The sequence below is a fragment of the Dermacentor andersoni genome, chromosome 4 (assembly GCF_023375885.2).
Source record: "Dermacentor andersoni chromosome 4, qqDerAnde1_hic_scaffold, whole genome shotgun sequence".
Lineage (NCBI taxonomy): Eukaryota > Metazoa > Arthropoda > Arachnida > Ixodida > Ixodidae > Dermacentor > Dermacentor andersoni.
The window spans coordinates 1,754,991-1,775,121 of NC_092817.1; the positions used below are offsets into that span (position 1 = coordinate 1,754,991).

At 44.5% G+C, this 20,131-nt stretch overlaps 1 protein-coding gene across 1 annotated transcript in view; it reads left to right on the forward strand.

Moving 5' to 3' along the window:
• larp (La related protein) overlaps positions 1-20,131 on the forward strand; it is a 140,522-nt gene that overhangs the window by 72,295 nt on the left and 48,096 nt on the right. The window contains exons 8-9 of the mRNA XM_050182736.3: positions 15,243-15,332; positions 15,385-15,725. Of these exons, the coding sequence (XP_050038693.1) occupies positions 15,243-15,332; positions 15,385-15,725 (431 nt within the window). The remainder of the gene's footprint in view (positions 1-15,242; positions 15,333-15,384; positions 15,726-20,131) is intronic.

Below are 20,131 nucleotides of genomic sequence, written 5' to 3' on the forward strand. Positions count from 1 at the left end.
TCGTGCTTGAGGTGAGGTGACCAAACAACCGATGCATATTCTAGTATGGGCCTAACCAAAGTTTTGTATGCAGTCAATTTGCATTCTCTTGTTGAGTTACTTAACGTGCGTTGGAGATACCAAAGTTTTCGACGAGCCTTATTGCAGATTATTTCAACATGCTTGCGCCATTTTAAATTTGATGTTACAGTCACACCGAGGTATTTAAACTCCTTAACATGTGTTAGACTGACTCCGTCATTAGTATAGGTAAAAGAAAGGGGCTGTTTCTTGTTTGAAAAGGTCATAGCTACAGTCTTTTTTAAGTTAATAGACATTTGCCAGGTTTCACTCCAGTTACAAAACAATGAAAAAACGTTATTTAGCGCAACTTGATCATGAGCATCAGAGATGGTGTTGTAGATAACGCAGTCGTCTGCATACATTCTAAGTTTAACTTGAGTATCTCCAATGATTTCTGCAACGTCATTTATGAAAATAATGAACAAAAGCGGCCCCAACACCGATCCTTGCGGCACCCCAGATGTAATCTGTACCTCTGACGACTTCGCGCGGTTAAACGTAACAAATTGAGAGCGCGACCGTAAGTAATCAGCTATCCAATCAACCAGCTTGCTGTCACCAAAAAATGTACGAAGTTTAACTAAAAGCTTAGCATGGCAAACCAAATCGAAGGCTTTAGAATAGTCAATAAATATGGCATCAAGCTGTCCTCGGCTATTAAGGGAAGAGGCAATGTCGTGTGTAAATTCAAGCAACTGCGTAACAGTGGAATAGCCAGCACGAAAACCGTGCTGCGATCGGGAAAGAATATTGTTTGCATTTAGATATTCCACAATGTGCTTGTGAATAATGTGCTCCAAGAGTTTAGAGCTGATGGAAAGTAAAGATATTGGCCTATAATTTGGTATTATTTGTTTGTTTCCGGACTTGAATACGGGCACGACGTTAGCCAATTTCCACAGCTGGGGAACTGTTGTAGAGCCTATTGATTTTTTAAATACTATAGTCAGATAGTTTGCGCACCATTCCGAGTACCTCTTTAGGAACATATTTGGAATGCCGTCTGGGCCTGGGCTTTTCGTTACATCAAGTTTTAATATGAGGTTATGTACTCCGGAGGAGGAAACATCAAGATTTGGAAGAGAGGGCAGATTGAGGCGCGCGGAAAATGGGGGATTGGTGCCGTTATCGGTAGAAAAAACAGATTTGAAGAAGTTGTTGAAGGCATTGGCTATAGTTTCAGATTGGGAGCAGGATTGGTCATTAAGAATAAAGGAAGAAGGTACAGAAGCTGCAGGACTAATCGATCTCCAGAACCTAGATGGATTTTTTTTCATAAATGTAGCCAATGTATTATTAAAGTAAAAGTTCTTAGCCTCTTGCATTTTCGCTCTTAATTTAGACTTCAACGTGTTGAATAAAGAAGTATTGTCCTTACACTCGGAATGGCTTTGCTTACGTAGCCGCTTAATGCGACGACTGAGCTGAATTATTTCTCTATTATACCAAGGGTGTCTTTGGTTCCGTTTAATACATTTTTGGGGCACGTACTTTGACAGGCATTCATGGACAATGTCACAAAATTTAAGGAGCAGCGTGTCTACATTGTAAAGTTCACTACAGCATTGGAAGTCATCAAAAGTTGAGGCTAAAGTGTCAATTACGGAAGTATCGTCAGCTTTAGAAAAGTCAAAAACGGTTGTGAATTCAGGTCTTAGTCGAGGGCACACTAAGTTCAAGACAATTTCAACAGCTTTATGGTCAGATAAGCCTTCGGTGACTTCACATTTAACTCCGTGTGATAAGAGTGGTTGGTTCGCAAATATAAGGTCTAATATTGAGTTTTCGCGCGTCACAAAATCCACAAGTTGAGTTAACCCAAATGAAATAACCAGGTCGATCAGGGAAGCGCACAGCGCCTTATCACGGCCAGTTGGGGTAAGTGTGCTCCAGTTAATGCATGGGAGATTGAAATCCCCAGCTAACAATAACTTGCAACCGCACAACTTGTTACTAATAAGGTACTCATTGACAGCAGGAAAAATATCGTCGGAGTTCGGAGGGCGATAAATAACACCAACAACTATTACAATACCTCTGCTGTATACTTTGCACCAAATAGCCTCAATGCCAGGAAGTTCAGGTAATAAAAAAAATTTAAGACTTGTTTTAATGAGAATTGCCACACCACCACCACGGCCAACATGCCTGTCCTTCCGAAGAAGTGCATAACCAGGAGGCAAGATTTCGATATCAATAACAGATTCATTTAACCAAGTCTCAGTAAGACAGACAATTGTTGGGTTGTGGCTTTCCACCAAACAATTGAGAGCTTCAACTTTGTTGAGTACACTCCTCGCATTTACATTGAGGACAGTTATATTCTGATCGCAGCGTCAGTCAACACTAGCCGAAGCTGTATTCTTGCCAGTCGCTTTTGCAGAAGCCGATTTCACGGGAGCCGAAGGCACAGAGGCTGACACCATTGAAGGCGAACGCGCCGAGGCCTTAACAATGACATTCTTATCAGTGTCCCACATGTAACGAACACCGTCAATCATGAGTGTGTCGTGTTTAAGTCTAAATTTACCAGCATTCTTGCGCATATCTTCCGAGTTCTGCCACAGCGCTCTACGTGCCGTCCGTACCCGTGCGGAGTAGTCCTCGTTTATATATATATTAGTTCCCTTAAGTTTCCGGGCGTTGTTCAAGATAGCAACCTTTGTTCTGAAATCCAGTAATTTAATGATTACCGGCCGAGGTTTATCCTTTCTTTCAGCTCCAAGCCTGTGGCAACGCTCTATGTCGTCGCATTTTACACCGAGTTTAACTGATACGAGTTCCAATACAGATTTAAGCAGATCATCAGCCGACTCGGAAGGCTTTTCACGCAAGCCATGAATAACCAAATTCTTTTTACGGAGTCTATTTTCTAACTCATCGTTCTGACGATCTAGCTTGCCTACTAGTTTTTGAAGCGCACCGACGGTGTGCTCGAGTTCGCTTACACGTGGTGCTATGTTTGACACAGTCGCCGCCATTTCCTCAACATTCTTTAGACGACTATCAAATGACGCAACCGTTTCAGATAGGCTAGCTATATCTTGGCTAATGCGAGCCTGCCCAGCCAGCAGTTGCGACAGCATTTCGTCCACGTTTGGACCAGGATTGGTCTCAACGTCACCGCAAAGTAACAGCAATGACATTTTTAGGCAATGCACCAACTGTATCAAAACGGCAGTACAATTCAGAGGGTCCGGTAGCAGCAGCAAACAACGGTTATCACTTGTGTAACATTTATAATTGTATCTTACCTGCAAGATGAAACAGACGTGCTTGAAACGGGCGTTCGCCATGCCGCCACCGGACCCACAATTCTTTAAAGTGTGGCCATTCCTCGGTCGAGTGTCGGCATTCTTGGCATAACTGGGTGAACGAGCACAGTGGATGAAAGAGTGAACACGAAGTGCAGTGGGGATGAAAAAAGCGGCGAGAGCGAAGAGCTCATGAGGACAAAACTGGAGGAGGATGGTGCAGTGGAAGCATGAGGCGGAAAGTGGAGGAGGAGGGTATGGCTAAAGCATGAGAAGAAAAGCGTAGTGCCGCGCAAGGTGCACACTTCGGTGACGATGGCTACGAGACGGCGCCTGAGTAGCATGTTGTCTGGGAGGTCTGTCTGCAGCGGCGGCTGTAAATCGCTCCCACGCGTCACCCATGGGCTGCTTCTCCCGATTAGTGAGGCAGTCGCGCCACACTTCACTCTGTTTGCAACACGCAGTGCGAGGCGACTGTCCGCACCAGCCAATATATTGCGAAATGAAAACACATAGAGCTGCACTCATATTTTGCATTAGGAAGTATCGTAGTTGTCGGTGAATTTTTTTTATTCATGTCACTAGCCCGCCATGTGTTGGTGCTCCTACTCGCAACTAAGACTGTCATCACTCACTGACATCGCTTGCAGATCTTCATTGTTGTTGACCCACAGTGCATCGTCTTCTGTGCCGTCCAGGCTGTTTCAAATTCTGGTCTTTTCGAAGCTGTGGATGATTATAATGCTGGGAATTGCGCTCCACCCCTCTAGAATCCATCAGCAGAGCATGTCAATGGACGGCCTCCTTATTCTGCCTGCTGGAGTAAGGTCGTGGTTTCCTTCAGCCATCCACTTGGTGTACAGCCACTGCATGTTGTCCGTGAAAGGTTTATTGATAGACACATCAAGGGGCTGCAGCAGACATCAGGCCACCCGGGATCACGTCGATGTCTGTGTGCATTTATTTTGTTCAGCGCCAGACACCCTCCACCTGGCTGCGGAAACTGTTGATGACGATCAGTGATGGCAGAAGAGCCCTTGGACGCCATCCCCAAACTCTCTTCAACAAGTCCACGAACGATGGCAGCTTTCTTCTATCAGCTGTTACTGCCAAAATCACTGTGAACCATTGTTTTTCTGGCGCCTGTTGTCTTCATGTGCAGTCGTTCTGCATGTTTCAGTTCCACTGTGCTGCTTTGCGGCGTGTCGATCTTCAGAGCAGTTTGATAAGTGTTTCCAATCTGAGAGAGAAGGAAATGATTTTCCTGCTGGATCCGAAGGACAAACCGATGGAAATCTCTTATTTTGATTTCATAGTCCACCAGCAATTGCTGGCGTAACATTGTGCGCCTTCTGAAGCACAGCCCCTTTCGGTGCATAAATCTTGTCCAACCTCTGCTGGCTTTAAAATTGCAAGCATGAATGCCATGATTCTGGATGTGTGTCACAATCTCAGGGTGGTAAACTTGACGCAAGGATTGTTTGAGTTAGGAAAAGCCTTTATGGGGCATGAGCATAAGAAAAATAGATATATCCAGAAAGCACGCGTTGCCAACCGAATGGCAAAACCCCAACATACGACAAACTATAAACAAAGCTAGTTAATTGAAAATATTGCGCACGATGTATTGTGAAGTTGAAAATATTTACATAAAATCTGTCGACGTGGCCACGTCACGTCGTCGTCGCTGCTTCCATTGGGCCCGCTGATGCGTTGTAGACTCGACGTCGCTGTGTCCGACGTTCGGTCCACGGTTGGCCTGGTCGAGCCTGTTTCACATGATGCGATTTTCGTCGCACCGGAAGTGCGATTTCCATCGTTTGCGATGAAAATCGCAGTTGCTGTGCCGACCCCCTGATTTTCAGCTGCGACCAACCGATTGGTCGCACCGTCGCAGCGATCGCTGCGATTTTCTGTCGAAATTGCGCGGAGAGCTATCATGGAGCTATTTCGCCGGTTTGTTTAGGAAAATGGCGGCTCGCACAAGTCCAATGCGTGGAGAAGTGGATTGCCGAATTCAGTACGTACGCGAAGGGAGAATAAAAAAACCTTGTACCGCAGATTCCTTTCTCTGATTTTTATGCATTTGTTGACATGTTACACAGCAAATGAAGTGCATTTTCACGTTTACTTCGTACGTCTTTGCAAGTTGTCAATACTAGGTATGACTAGGTGTTCGATCCCCACCGGACGCGAGGTCGTCACAATTTTCTTTTGTTGAGTAGCATGCAAAAATCGCGCTTACGGAGCAGCTTGAATTATTTCAACTTTGGCAAGGGCAAATGACAAGACAGCAAAGTACCCGAAGTTTCAATGTTAAGCTGAACGCGGTACTGTTCAGTTGCATTGTCGGTTTCCAAGCGTGAATTTCCTGATGCATCTTGAAAGGTTATCTTACCTCACTTATTAAAGTTGACAGAGCGAAAGTGTAGGCTATCATAATGAATTTTCTACAATAGCATTAAAGCCGTAGCTTGAATAAACAGCGTCGTTAATTTGTTTTCGAATATTACATGCACGATAAGTTGCGCCTCTTCTCATAATTTTTGTTTTCTTGCACAGAAACCAATAAACATTGACTATGTTGCGGACTTTGTATCCTTACTGCACCTGCATTAACATTTGCTTTGAAAGGTAATTAGCTCTACAGCTAGTAAATTAAGTAAATTATTCGCTTGCTATAGTGGCACAATGTACCCTCCTGCACCGTCATGTAAAACTCATGCAGCAATGCAAAAAGCAGGCAAACAGCCTGTTCTTGTGGGGATAAAACAGTATAAAACAACACGTTAAAGAAAAGTAAATCAAAACTGTGCAGTGAAGTCAGCCAGCTGCATCCCTTCCTGTGAAACTTTGAATCTTTCAAGCACAAGCAGTTCTTGCACATTCATAGCTGATCAAGTGCGCAGAAATATTCATGCCTTACATGTTTCTAATAAATTTCTAATAAGTTAGTGATCACATATATTAGTGTGTAAACACATATAATGATATCCGCTGTGATTACTCTTTATAAGTAATGAAATACCATGCTACTTGCAAGGACATATCACCCGAGAATTTTAGAATGAATTTCTGCATTTCAACTATACACAATATATGTTTTTTATTCAATAAAGGACCACAAACTGCCTTTTTGCAATGATAAACTTATTCTAAATTTTACTTACATACAAGCAAGAAAAAGTATCTATAGACAAATATATTGTTCTTCAATTTATTCACCTGCCACTGTGGCTATAGCATTCTACTGCTAACACAAGGTGAGGGGTTGATTTGCCAGCCATGGAAGTTGCATTTCGATGGGAGTCATAGGCAAAACAAAGCTCTTGCACATGTATTTAGTTCATCACCTTTTATTGAACCCTTAAACTTCCAAATAATATTGCATAGGGGGGCATGCTTATACAAAATCTAACACCAATCGAAAGCAAAGGGCACAATTGTAAAACAACCATCTTTCGTGATAATTCGAGTGTGTAAACATTCATTGCATCAATATGTATTGTTCAACAGCACTGCACAAATAAGCACAATCAGGTATAGCAAGTACTCTGTCAGGAAGCTGGTTCTACAGATATATAGATGTCAAGACATGAATTCTCATACTACGTCGCACACATAGCACACAGAAACCCTTTTTCAAGAGTTGTCCCTTCTGGCAGATATGAGTGGGCCATAAGCAGCAGAAACTTTTGTGCAGGTGAAATACAGCTGAAATACCGCTTATGAAAGATAGAAGAGAGTGAATGAAGAACAGCAGTACCTGGTGCTACTCTAATAAGAGGAACGATGAGCAAAATATTTCTGGTAGAGCACTTAAACAGTGACATGTTTAAAGACAGAAAATTCCAGGTGAGAGTTGGAGGTACACTTGGAGGCCCACCCACATCAACAACACAGGAATATTATAGGAAGTATTACAGCCTATGATGTGCTACAGTCTGTGAAAAAGCTATCTTACACAGAAATCAAGAATGATGCAATAAGCTCTCGACAACACTGCAGACTTTCTTGGCCAGTGTGGCCTCTCGTTCTGATAAGTCAGCTTACATCGATGTCGGAAAAAAGACTAGGATCAAGAACTACTCCAGATTGCACATTGTGCTCCCAATAGCTGGAGAAACATACCCGCAAGTCAGCAGGGAGGAAGTTTGGGCACATTGGTGGGATACATAGCGCAAGAATGACACAAGGACGAAGCAGGAACACGGGACGAGCGCTAACTTTCAACAATTTCAACAAAGCTTCCCTCTCTTAAAACAAACTACTGTTGTCTATTGCCACACGAATAAGATAACGAGGGAAATTATTGAGGCAGCTGAGATAGCTAGAGCAGGTGACGATTGTGTTAGTACGCCATCTATTCTTTTATCAAAGAAAGAGCTTGAATTTTTGGGCATAGTAGTCACATGACTGCTTTTCCCCCTTCCCTTCAGTGTGTCTGTTGCAGTGGCGTCCCAGTGAGTGTATATATGTTCCCCAGCTGCAATAAATCAATTGTTGAAAGTTAGCGCTCGTCCCGTGTTCCTGCTTCGTCCTTGTGTCATTCTTGCGCTATGTATCCCAGTTTGTATATACCCGCAAGTCAACATCCACAACTCCTCAGCTAGTGTAAGACCATGACGGCAGAGCCAGCATGTGGGTGAAACAATTATGCCATGCCTGGACACAAATTCTACACCTAGAGAAAAGAATAATCTTGAAATCATGGGGGCTGGGCGTGTGGATACTATGGAAAATTGCAGCTGCTGTGCTTGTGTCGAAGGTATTGTACGGTGTGAATGACCAGCAGCACACAAAAAAGAAAACTCATTGAATGCAGGCATTGGTTAAGAACAGGTCTTTCCGACTTTACCATGCTTGAAGACCTCTGTGAGAAAGAGCAAACGAACAAGCACCTAGACAGAGTAGAGTTGCACCCTGCAGCACTAATTCTTTGCCTCAAGAGCTCGGAACCTAGTCCCAAGATACTATGCCAGCTAGCATATGAGACGCAATGATGACTATACCCCTCCCTTCAGAAGCAACCTCGGGAGCACCTGAATTTCAAACACAACAGGCCCATACCGTGCAATATGGAGGCAAACAATTAGGCCAGGAGACTATATGCAACTGCCAAACACACAGAGGAGATTGCTAATCATGAAGATGCAAGCAAACATCAGGCACACATTGTACACTGATGTGGCAATAGCAGTGTAACAATAGCATGACACTACATAAAACTAAACTCCACATAGGTGAGTACCGTTCCAGGTCATCCTACACCTAGAAAAGCTGAACTGAAAGCAATCAAAGCAGCACTTGTAGTGCAGATTACACACTGCACAACACTCTGCACATCTCCATTGACTCACCAGAAACTGTCTGGGCCTGCACATCACATGAGATTGTCGGGAAAATCAGGAGATTGACATGCGACTTGCAAGCACATGGCCAGAAATTAAATTACAGGATACATAGCCATGCAGATATTCCAGGACACAAGCAGGCTTATAAGCCCGACATAACTGAAAACTGGATGAGTTGGTCTGTATTCATTATTAACTAAAGCGCAACAGATAGACAACGAACAAGAACGAAGTGATCTGTATGTTCACTTCGTTCTTGTCCATCATAGTTCTGTTGCACTATAGTTAATAAATTCATGAGGCTGCACAGGAGAAGAATGATACCTCCGCCCAAGGGCCAGATTTCACTTCCAAATCCACGCGTGCGCACGCACACACGCACACACACACACACACACACACACAAATGTTGCAAGGGTGCATAGCATAAAGCAGTATCAACAGGATGACACTAGAGATGGATGAGGACTAACTTTCAACTGAGGTTCATTGTAAAAATGTGGCGACGTTTCGACAAGTGGACTTGTCTTCTTCAAGGTCAACTTGTTGAAGCGTTGGCTCCTGCTTTCACCTTGTTCTCGTTTTGCTCATTGTCTTGAATTTCCATCTCCCGCCTTCCCAGTGTTTTCCCCCGAAAAAGAAAGACATCTTTGAAGGCTAGATAAAAACTGGTGCTTGATGCAGCCAAACAGATGCTACAGAAAGAAAATACAGAAAAATTCCAAGTGCAGGAAAAAAATCATTACAATTCCCAATCCTGCATGCCAGCACCTTTCAAGAAACGCTGTTGTTATTCCAATAGACAGACTGACAGCTTGCTTATGCAAGCATTCTTCCAGTTTCATGCCATTGGAAAAACAATGAGTTTCTTGGAAGGTAGCCGCATGCGCACTTGGTGATCACAATGTCTTTTTTTCCTGGACTTGTATATATATATGTATTTTCTCCCTTTCCCACTTTTATGTTTGGTTTCATCAAGCAGTAATCTTTGTTAGGTTTTATTGCTTTACTACTTTCTGGTAACCTTTATAGATTACTGCATTTTCACAATAAACCATTTGATTAGAAGTTAGCGTACCCTGTTCTTACTGCGTCACACTATGCTTTCTTCCTACATTGGCCTATTAAAAGATTTTATAAGGTACACAGAAGCGTCATAAGGCCCATTAATGTGACTTGTTGCAGTCTAAAAAAATAATGAATAGCCTGGCTAAAAATGGCACCAGAGCACGCAGGACGAACAAGGAAACCGAGATGATCTAACAACCAAAAGTTTAATGTACACACCGAGTAAATGCTGGCTGACAAGCAATAAACCAAACATACACTACACAAAAAGGAGCAAAAATTGTGTGTGTCCTGACAAAATGTGTGTGTCCTGACAGGAAATGCATCCATTTCTAACGGAGGCTGTGCTGACAACATTCTCCCAGCATTTTTAGATCTACAGCTTCCGTAATTTTTCCAGGCAGCCGATCTGCACAGAATGCTAGCTTCTTCGTCTACAATGCACGTTCAGATGTCGAGAGTGCATTGTAGAGGAAGAAGCTAGCATTCTGTGGGGATCAGCTGCCTAGAGAAATTATGGAAGCTGTAGATGCAAAGACAATGGGAGAATCTTGTCAGCATTGCCTCTGTTACACTTTCAGAAATGGATGCGTTTTCTGTTAGGATCTGTATGGACATGCATCAGTTCTTGCTTCTGCTTTTTGTGTAACTTCGATTTATTGCTTGTCAACCAGCATTTACTCATCATGTTCAATAAACTCATTTGTTAGTACGCCTCATGATCGTCTTGGTCTCTAGCAGAGAGGTGTTCATTATTTTTATAGTGAATCTGTATATGCCGAGGCAAAACACTCATGGTCCGATCCAAAAAACCCTAGTGTAGGGGTATGAGCCATTGTTTAGGGGGTGTGAGCCATTGCATTCGTCTTGCATGATGGACGGAGAAATTTCTTGTTGGGTAGACATAGAAATGTTTATGCATTTAAATCATATACATTTATCTATGTATTATTGCAGGTAAGGGATGCAGAGGGGGACAGGGTTAAGACAAGATTATAATGTCATAATTATCTCACAGCAAAGGTGTGGTGGGCCATTGGCTAGACCGATAGCGACGTCGTTTCTCTAGCAGCAGAGCGCACGTGCAGCAGTCTTTCTCCGACTTCCCAATAGGTTCAAAAATGTGTCCCTGTATTTAATTAAATGAAATGTGCAGCCCAGGTGTGTCACTTAGTAACTACAGTGCATAACCGAGTCACAAATACTATGATTAACGCATTACAAAACACAAATGCATAACATAATTCAGAAAGACTTTGATGGAGCCGCTGTATTAACACATATTAACACAATGAACCACTCATTGCACTTTCCATGATGGTGATCTTGCAAAGCGTGATGTGTGGCATTCCAAATAAACAATGATAAACGCAAGCCAAACGTGTGTGTAACCTCATTAAGAAACACAGACATAACCAATAATAAAGAAAGACTTGAATAAACCGTCGGAATTAACCCCAGTGATAAACAATGGGGCCGCACATTTCAACTTCGCTGGTTTACCATCTGTACAGGGTGCATGGGGAGTAATTTTTTCTGTTATTGTTTGTTAAGTGGTGTATACGCGCCGTGCAGGCCGACGGATGCGCCACTGGTGGCAGCCTTGCGCAGAACACGCGGGAGAGGAGCCTGGCGTGCGCCGTAGTTTGTTGTGTTGTTGATCGTGCTTCTTTATTCACGTTTTCAGAGCAAGATAGGCAACACCATTCGCACGTGTGGGGTGGCCAAAGCTTCAGGCAATGTCGAAAAAGAATTGTTGCATGGTGGGGGGCTCAAATACCGGTGAAAACGTGCCGGCAATACGGTTCTAATCATTCCCGGCAAAGCCTCATCAGCGGGAGCAACGGTAGCAAAAATGGATCGTCGCTTCGAAGGGAAATTTCTTGTTCTCATCCTTTCCTATGTCTCGTCTGTGTTTTTTTCCACTCGATCATAGACGCGTGAGCTACGAAATTCGTCTGCAGTGCAGCATGAGATTTAAAGGCATTTCGCTAAAGTTCGGAATGCTGTTTGCCGCTTATATTGTTTTCCGCTTCTTTACCGCGTTGCGCTAGCTAGGCAGCACGACTGCACGAGCGCATTGCGTTGTATGTTAAAGCTACTGAAGTTTGCAAGAACTGAAATTGTTGGTTTCATGTGGCGCGGTAAATCCTTGCACCAGCTGTCGCGCACTTCATGTTTTTACATCTATTTTATGCGTGGCTCTGCACATGTTTAACTGCTGCTAGTTTCTCCATGCATAACTCTTGTCGATTCTGTTGAGCTGCGAAGTTTTCACCCTGCCTTGTTTGTAAAGGGTATAAATCACGCTGTGTCTTATCGGAATGATACCAAGGAAATGCTTCTTCACCAGCTTTATTCTTTTCGCCCGAGGGCATCTTAGATATTGTTTGCGTTTTTGGAAATGTGTTTAGAAAATAGGTAGTTCAGGGCGAGAATTGCTAATAGCTGCTGCATATGGTATTTTTGTTTCATTTCTCGCGGAAAAGTTTGCGTCCCGTTTGGGAAGTCATCACACCTCGATGCTGCCTGAGCAAACTTAACACGCCGAGTGATTTGTTTGTTTCACAACGTAGTCTCTTCTTGCATGGGAGTTTTGTACTCAACTGAATTCTTTCTTATACTTACGCTGCAGACGACTAAACTGGGCCTTGCCGCCAGCGCTCATCTACTTTGACTGGCGCTGCTCTGCCTTTAAATATATCATGTGGCACCTCTCTCTAGTAATATAAAAAAGTACTGAAAAGTTAGTCAGTCTTTAGCTTTGTACGTTTCCAAGCAGCTCCCTTGGGGAATTTAAAATTGCACAAACTTCAGCAGGAATGGTAGTTCATCGGCGTATGCAGCAGAATTGCATCGGTGGTACAGCACTAACACGCGCTTTTATTAACCCGTGTGTTTGGTGACTTCGTTGGCTAGTGTATGCGTTTCCATCAATAAATTGGCAATTACTCTTCTTGAGGCGACTTCGACTGCACTTATTGGGCGATGTCACATGTATTCATCGGCAGAAAAATCACAACGGCATATGCAGAGATTGCACCGTGCGGATTTGTTTGATATAAGTCTGCACTTACGACGGGTGCTTATTATTCAGGTACAGAAGCAGCATTGCGGCAAGGGTAGAATAAAAAAAACCATCGAGAGATTGCATCACTCAACAAAATTTATCGGCTAGTGAACATGAGCTCCACGTCATGCAAATGGGGTTCATGGCGTTTGTCTGCGGGACACACCTTGCACGTATGTGGACCATGTTGTCCCAAACACCGGTAACATCGTGTTCATACCCGCTCGCACAGAGGTCAGCATCTTCCCTACAGCTGTCACCGCAGAAGAAGGAGCCTGGCACCCGAACAAAGGAGAAATCGTAGCCGCGAACTTCAGCCATCCTTGCTGCAAAGGGTTGTCGTCTGCTACTGCTCCCGCGTGTACTGTTGGAAGCGCCCGCTAGGTGGCTTTCAGTGGCGCCTCTATAGGCGGTGCACGAGGCGTATAATGTTGTGCCAGTAAAACACGTTGGGCGAGTTGGTGCATTGTATTGGTACTGCTTTTTTGCTGGTTTTTTCTTAATGTTGTGCCCTTCTTCCTTTTGTAACTACCTTTTTATTCCCCCTCGCATAATACTCCAACCTTGCAGCCTGCGAGGTATATAAATAAATAAGTACATAAGCACATGTGATTCATTCATCTGCACACACCTTGCACCATTCCTTGCTCAACAAACGTCATTGTGTTGATGTCTCACAGTGTGCATCTACATTAATTGCCGTTTGAATTTCGGTATAGTTTGTGAACAGTGTAGTGCATAAAGATTACATGACATTAAGGTTTTTACTCTCATTCTTTTTAAGATGTGTTAATGAGGTTCTACTATATTCTAAATTTTGAAGGCAAGTTGAATAGCCTTCGCTATTCGTATCGTATAGATTTAATAAAAGGGATACAACAACACTCATTGGAGTCGCGTAACCCTCTGAGGGTCGCATCTTTTTGAGAAATGTGTCCCTGCAAAGTTTTCTTTTTTTTGCTTTTCAGATAAATTCAGGATAACTTACTTCAAGAGAAAACAATGAAACATTTTTTTATGTGACAAATAACGTGACAAAAATTTTGTTAAAGTGCACAGATTTATACGTAGTTGGTTGAATACATGAAACACTGGCAGAATCAACATTTTACAAGTACAGACTAGCCTCACTATAACAGTCACACCCTACAGAAAAATACTTTTGTTATGTATGTCCTATATTCATTACAAGCATATATTTCTTAAATGCTGATATTGGCTAGAAAGGTTCGAGATTTACTTCGTTATATTTGATAATTCTTCATATCTGAGTTTGTTATATTGTGGTTTAAGTGTATAACAAAATTCATAGAACTTATCTTTACGTTTTAAATAGGTTTAACACAACTAAGCTTGTATTTTGAAATGCTTCATTAAATTTTTCATTTTTATTATGGGTTGCATTGATGCTGCAACCCCGGCAAAAGTGGTGGTGCAGCGGACTCCGAGCCATGTCCGAACCAGTTAAGAAGAGCCGAGCCGTGAGATGGAAAAACGGGATGGTTAGAGCCCTTAGACGCGATCTCATGGTGAAAGTGGCAAATGCCCTGTGAATGTCCACTGGCAATCTCGGTTGTGCATATTGGGAAAAAAGCAAAGCAAGTTTTGCTGTTGTAATCAGTTGTTAGACTGCTGGGTAAGATTCTATTAGTTATAGTGCATCTTACAGAAAGAGGCGTGCTGCAGTATTGCTAGTTTGTGAGCATCTGCCTGTAAACAAAGTAATTGCACACCTACGGGAGAGCCATGTGAGTGAGCATCTTGCAGTAATGCCTCGAGTGATAAAGAACAAGATACAAATCACCTCTCCCTACGGCCTTAATAGAAACAAAATATGTGAGGGTGCAGATTACGAAGTGTATAAGTGTGTTCCTGAACATAACTAGACTAAGCAGGAGTACCTTTGAACTACTGCAGTAACAGCCACCACAGGACGTAGTGGAAAATCTGTTTCAGTGGAAGCCGACGGCCTGCAGCAGAATAATCATTTTCCCTGGTAGTCGCAGAATGTTGCAGTCCCTCCAGAGCGATGCTAGATGTTCTGAAAAGGCACGGCTTTTTGTGTTCGGTTGCTGTCATATGTGTTGGGATTTCCTAGGTATACTTTGTGGCGCAAAATACATTTCTTGAAACGGGACAGAAGAAAGGAAGACAGTGAAGCGCCAACTGTCACTTCACCAACTGTTGCCAACTGTTGCTTTGGCGCTTCACTGTCTTCCTTTCTTCTGTCCCTTTTCAAGAAATGTATTTTGCGCCACAAAGTATACCTAGGAAATCTAAGCACCAAGTTGCCCAAGAAGTAGTCGTGTCGAAATTTGTTGTACATGCGCAGGGTGGAATCTATGAAAGAGTGTTGTTGTTGCAGTGTTGCAGAAGGGGAGCAGGGATGTCATGATAACACTGCTCATGAAACAATTCTTTCTCACTATACAGATGGATGCCCAGGGGTACCTGCCATTGAGCCTGATTGCATCGTTCCACAGGATACAGGCACTGACCCAGGACGTGGCGCTTGTCATGGAGGTGGGGACTCTTGGGGAAGGGTTGCAGAGGACCTCACGTGACTTGTGTGCAGGCGGTGCGTGAGAGCCCCCTGCTGGAGCTGAATGATGTCAAGGTGCGCACAGTCAACGACCCCACGCGCTGGCCATTGCCTCAAGCATCGCTGCACCCGGACGTGCCTGCCTTTGTGCCAGGCCAGCCATACCCGCCCACTTCGGATGCAGGCAACGAGGCTGACACTGAGGAGCCACCTGAGGACGAGGGCTGGAAGGAAGTGCGGCGCCGCAACCGGTCACACCGGGCTCGCACGGCGTCACAAGGCCATGCAGCCCCAGAGCGTGAGGAGCTCGAGTTCCAGTTTGATGAGGAGCTACAGCGAGCCCCCGACGGGCGCAACAACACATTCACTGACTGGTGAGACAGTGCAACACTCTGCCATGTAGACACTTTATGGAGTTAAAGCGTGGGAAGGTGAGTTGATGATGGCGGCTCAATCTATCACGCGCAAGGAAGGAAAGTGGGGAGGAAGTGAGCCATCTTTCATCGCGCACAAGACACGGGCGGGGGAGGGGGCTCTACTCCTACAGCAACTGCATATGGCGCGGCTTTGTGGGCTCTATCTTGACAATGATCTGCAGTGGGAGCAGAGTGAGAGTGCTGATGGCTTTGTGTGTGCTGTGCTTTCGCCACTTAGTTCATGTTGAAGTGTGAGGCAGCATGTGTAAGGCAGTGAGATGTGCTAAATTTAGTAAGCAAATGTTTCCAAGTTTATATGGCTGATAAAGCTAAGATCCTTACTTTGTATACCTGTCTACTAATTTGATATCGCAATCAATGCTTTGCCTTTCGGGTGAAACTGTGAATTGTTCCTATTTTTCACATTCCTTGCCATGAACACCATAACTTTCACTTGAGGACACCTCAACTATTCCAAAGTGCAAGCACATGTAAGCGGCACCATCGGGAAAGTGTGACCGTGTGGCATCCCCACGAGGACAGAGGTTACATTTTCCTCACGCATAGTGGACACGACATCAGAAACAAGTGTGAGAGAAAGAAGAGGCGTGCGCAGAAAGAGGGGTGAAAGAGGGGTGAAAGAGGGAAGAGGCGTACCTCAGTTGCTAGGCGACACTTGTCCTTGTGGAGCATGTGCTCGCAAAACCCGATGCATCATCACATCTGCAATAGGAAAAAAAAAGTCCCCTTCTGGCGCTTTTGTTTTTTCTCCGGCACCATCTAGAGTTTTCCAAACTGTGCGCCACGGCATCCGCTTTCTGCGCATTGTCGTTTGCTAGGCTACTGTTTCAACTGCTGTAAAGGATACATGGAAATGTAAGAATCCCCAGATTTCGGAATAATAATTCGTGGTACTGAGGCATTGTTAGCATGACACGGAAACGGAATAACGATCATTATTTTGAAAAGTTCGGTATTGCATAGTTTCTGATTGAAACTACTGGCAGCAAGGACTTACGAAGTCATGATCTGTCAGAAATGCCTCGCTTGCATACGGAGTCGCCATCTGTCAGAAGCGCCTCGCTTGCATACAGTCGAACCTGATTATATTGAACCCGTTTACATCGAGTTCTTCTATATATCGAACAATTCCTGAACATGGTATTGTTACAATGAATATATATAGCAAGAGTTATGATTACATCGAACAAAAATAGCAGCGACTTCTGATATATCGAATCTTGAGCGGCGGGAAAGTGCCCCCAGAAGTTGGCTTTCCCTCACGGTGGCGGGAAACCTGGCAGCATGGCTCCAACCAACCGCTCTCCGTACCGTGACCGCGCTGCCTCGGACGAGCCATCGACACCCGCCTGCAAAAAATGATCCTGGCCCGCCCGCAGTGCTTGCTCAGACAGCCAATCGAGGCTCTTGTGCCCTCATCGTGCAACATGGCGAAAGCGCAAGTTGTCTCGCTGCTTTTCTGGTTCATTGTGTGTGAGCTTGTAGGCCTTCTCCCGCAGTGTTGCTGTGATGAAGCGGCAGAATTCACCTTTCGTCGTGAAGCTCGAAATAATAAATCGAGTCGAACGCCGTGAGAAGTCGGATGTTCCCGCAGCGTGAAAGATTCCGAGGAGCACTCACAGCACAATCTTGAAGAATAAGGGGGAGATTAGGGCTAAAGCAGCCAAACTCGTGACCTGGTGCCGTCGGTACGTGCTGGCTTCCACGTGCTTGGTGATGACTGTAAATTCTGATGAATGCGACAAAGCAGTTGCCAGTGTTGCCGGAGTTTGGAGCTAGCTGTCAGAATTTCTGGAAGCTGTTGATGAATCAACGGTGGACAAGTTTGTGAGTGCAAATGATGGTGTCGTGACCACGGGAGAGCTCGAAAATAGAGACTATATTGTTGACATTGTACCGAGCACAAGTGAAAGTGGGCACAATGAGGAAAGCAACGACGGTCCTTTGCCCACATCCTGTGAAGTGATTGGTGTGCTCGCATTAGTCTGGTGTTTCTGTGTGAATGTGGAAGGTTGCGGCCTCAGCTGCTCCGACTCCTTAGACAATGTGGAGAAGTGCGTGCGTTGCAGGCAGCGAAATTGCCCAAGCAGAAGAAAATGCAGGACTATTTCTTGCGAAACTAAGTTAGTTTCATTATAAAGGGATTTTATAAGTGGTGTATGTGCTTTTATGACATCCAATTATTTAGCCGGCTTACATTGAATTATGCTCTATATTGAACTGATAGGCATTTTCTTGCGAGTTCGATATAGCTGGGTTCAACTGTAGTATAAGGGATAATGCAGCACACTCCTCATAGGTTTGACTGTCAACACTCAATAAAAACACCACGCAGGAGCCCTTCTGGACATTTCTGTAGGTAATCTCAAAACGACAACAGTCTTTTACTGTCAGAATAATAATCTTGGCCAAACAGAAAGCAAAGAATGGTTTAGAAGAAATTCTTGCTGGGCTAGTTGGTGCATTGCTTTGAAAAACCAAGTTGTGCATTAAAAAAAAAGACAACCACAAGAAAAGGTGACAGAGCCGGAAAGAGCGACCAAAAACTGAATGGTTTACCGCCGCTATCTATTCACCGAATACATATATAGTGAACGCCCATTGCGTGCGATCGCCGCGCTCGAGACCCTGAACCGGTTCCCTGCGTGGAAGGTAGGCAAATGCTGAGAACTAACTGTATGAAATGTGTTGTTATAGTGAGCTGTCTGTACAACCAAATGGAGCATAACAGAATGAAGCCTAAATGCAGCGACCGCACAAATTTTCAGCGAGTGACCATGCGTTTGCGTGCACGTCCGCGCACAATGTTTAATTTTCGCTGCGAGTGCATTTTTGCACCATGCCGTGAACGTTAGGTCGCAGCATAGGGACCTTAACGCCTACAGTGACTTGTGATGTGCTGTCACGATGATTTACTCTTTCTTTTTTCTCTTTTCTTTTCTTTTTTTCTTTTAAATTCTTGAACATTTCAATATCATTATTTCTCAAGTTGCAAGTTGCATCGCACGATATGTTTATCGGTCTTCTCAGCAAGCAATTTCCTGCCACTTTTTCTTAAGGGGGCAGGCTACCTTCGGATACCAAAATTTGTTTATTAAGATATCTTAATGAAATTTTCAGGATGGACTCATAGCAAAATCATTAGTAGAACTACAAAATTTCATGCAGTTATGTTCACTGGTTCTCAAGTTACAGCAATATGTCAGAATGGTGCACATGGTTTTCTCATTCCAGGCCTGGAGAAGTTTAAAAAGGTGCTGCAACTGTGAAATTCACTATGATGATTCCCAGATGGATACCTCAGGGCAAGACAGAGCCCCCCCTTTTTTTTAAATTTCCTTGCTGAAAAATTTTAGCAGACCACTGAATTTTGTGTTGGTGATTAAAATTTTATCAATCAAATTTTGATTATATACCGTATTTACTCGCATAATGATCGCACTCGCGTAATGATCGCACCCCTGAATTTTGTCGTCAAAATTCAATTTTTATTTTAATTTCCCGTATAATGATCGCACCCCGAACTTGCCGCAGGGATATGTCATGTGCCAAGTCTAGCTACATGTAATAATGATGGCACTTACCATCTGTCGAATGCTACGCGAGCGAATCTTCAAGACAAACCAAGCGGTCTGCACGCACCAAACATTCTTAAGTTGTGGGGATCGCACGCGCATCCCGATATCTCCGGAGCGGCCACGCGGTTATCACGCGATGATCACGTGCTCGCTCGCGGAGGGTAGCGGGGAGAGGGCACCTTCACCGCTCCCGCTGCTCTTCGCGCCTGGCCGTGACGCCGCAGCCCAAGGCACCCCGTTCCCTCCTTTCCCTTTCTTGGAACCGGGGAGACTCCCTCTCCGCCGCTCGGGGAGAAGCGCTATTCCCCCGATGCACGGTTGTCTTTCGGCTGAGGAGCTTGCGACAGGCCGCATCTCAATTCAGCCGCTGAGACCGCCGCACGCCGTCCCCCTGTTGCGCCCGGCCTTTGTGTGCGACTGACTGCCCCAGGGCCCGAGCGCGGATCCACTCTGGGCGAGCTGAACTCTTATCAGCCTCTTTTGTGGTTCCCACACTGTGCGGTTTATTTCACCCCAGACGTGCGGAATGCTCCGCCGCTGAGGTTTTGTTTTGTGTTGTATTTGTATGTGTTGTGGCTGTTGTTGCCAGTTGGTATACATGTACTCTAAGGTGAATAAACACCTTAGGTCGAGACTCACCCTGTCCCCACTGGCCTGAACCCGCCGTGGTCGCAACTCACTGCGAACCGCGGGTTAGGGGTCACAGCTCTGACTGCTAGGGCTGCTGCGAAAGTGCTAGCGAGCGACTGCCGCTCCATCGGCGCT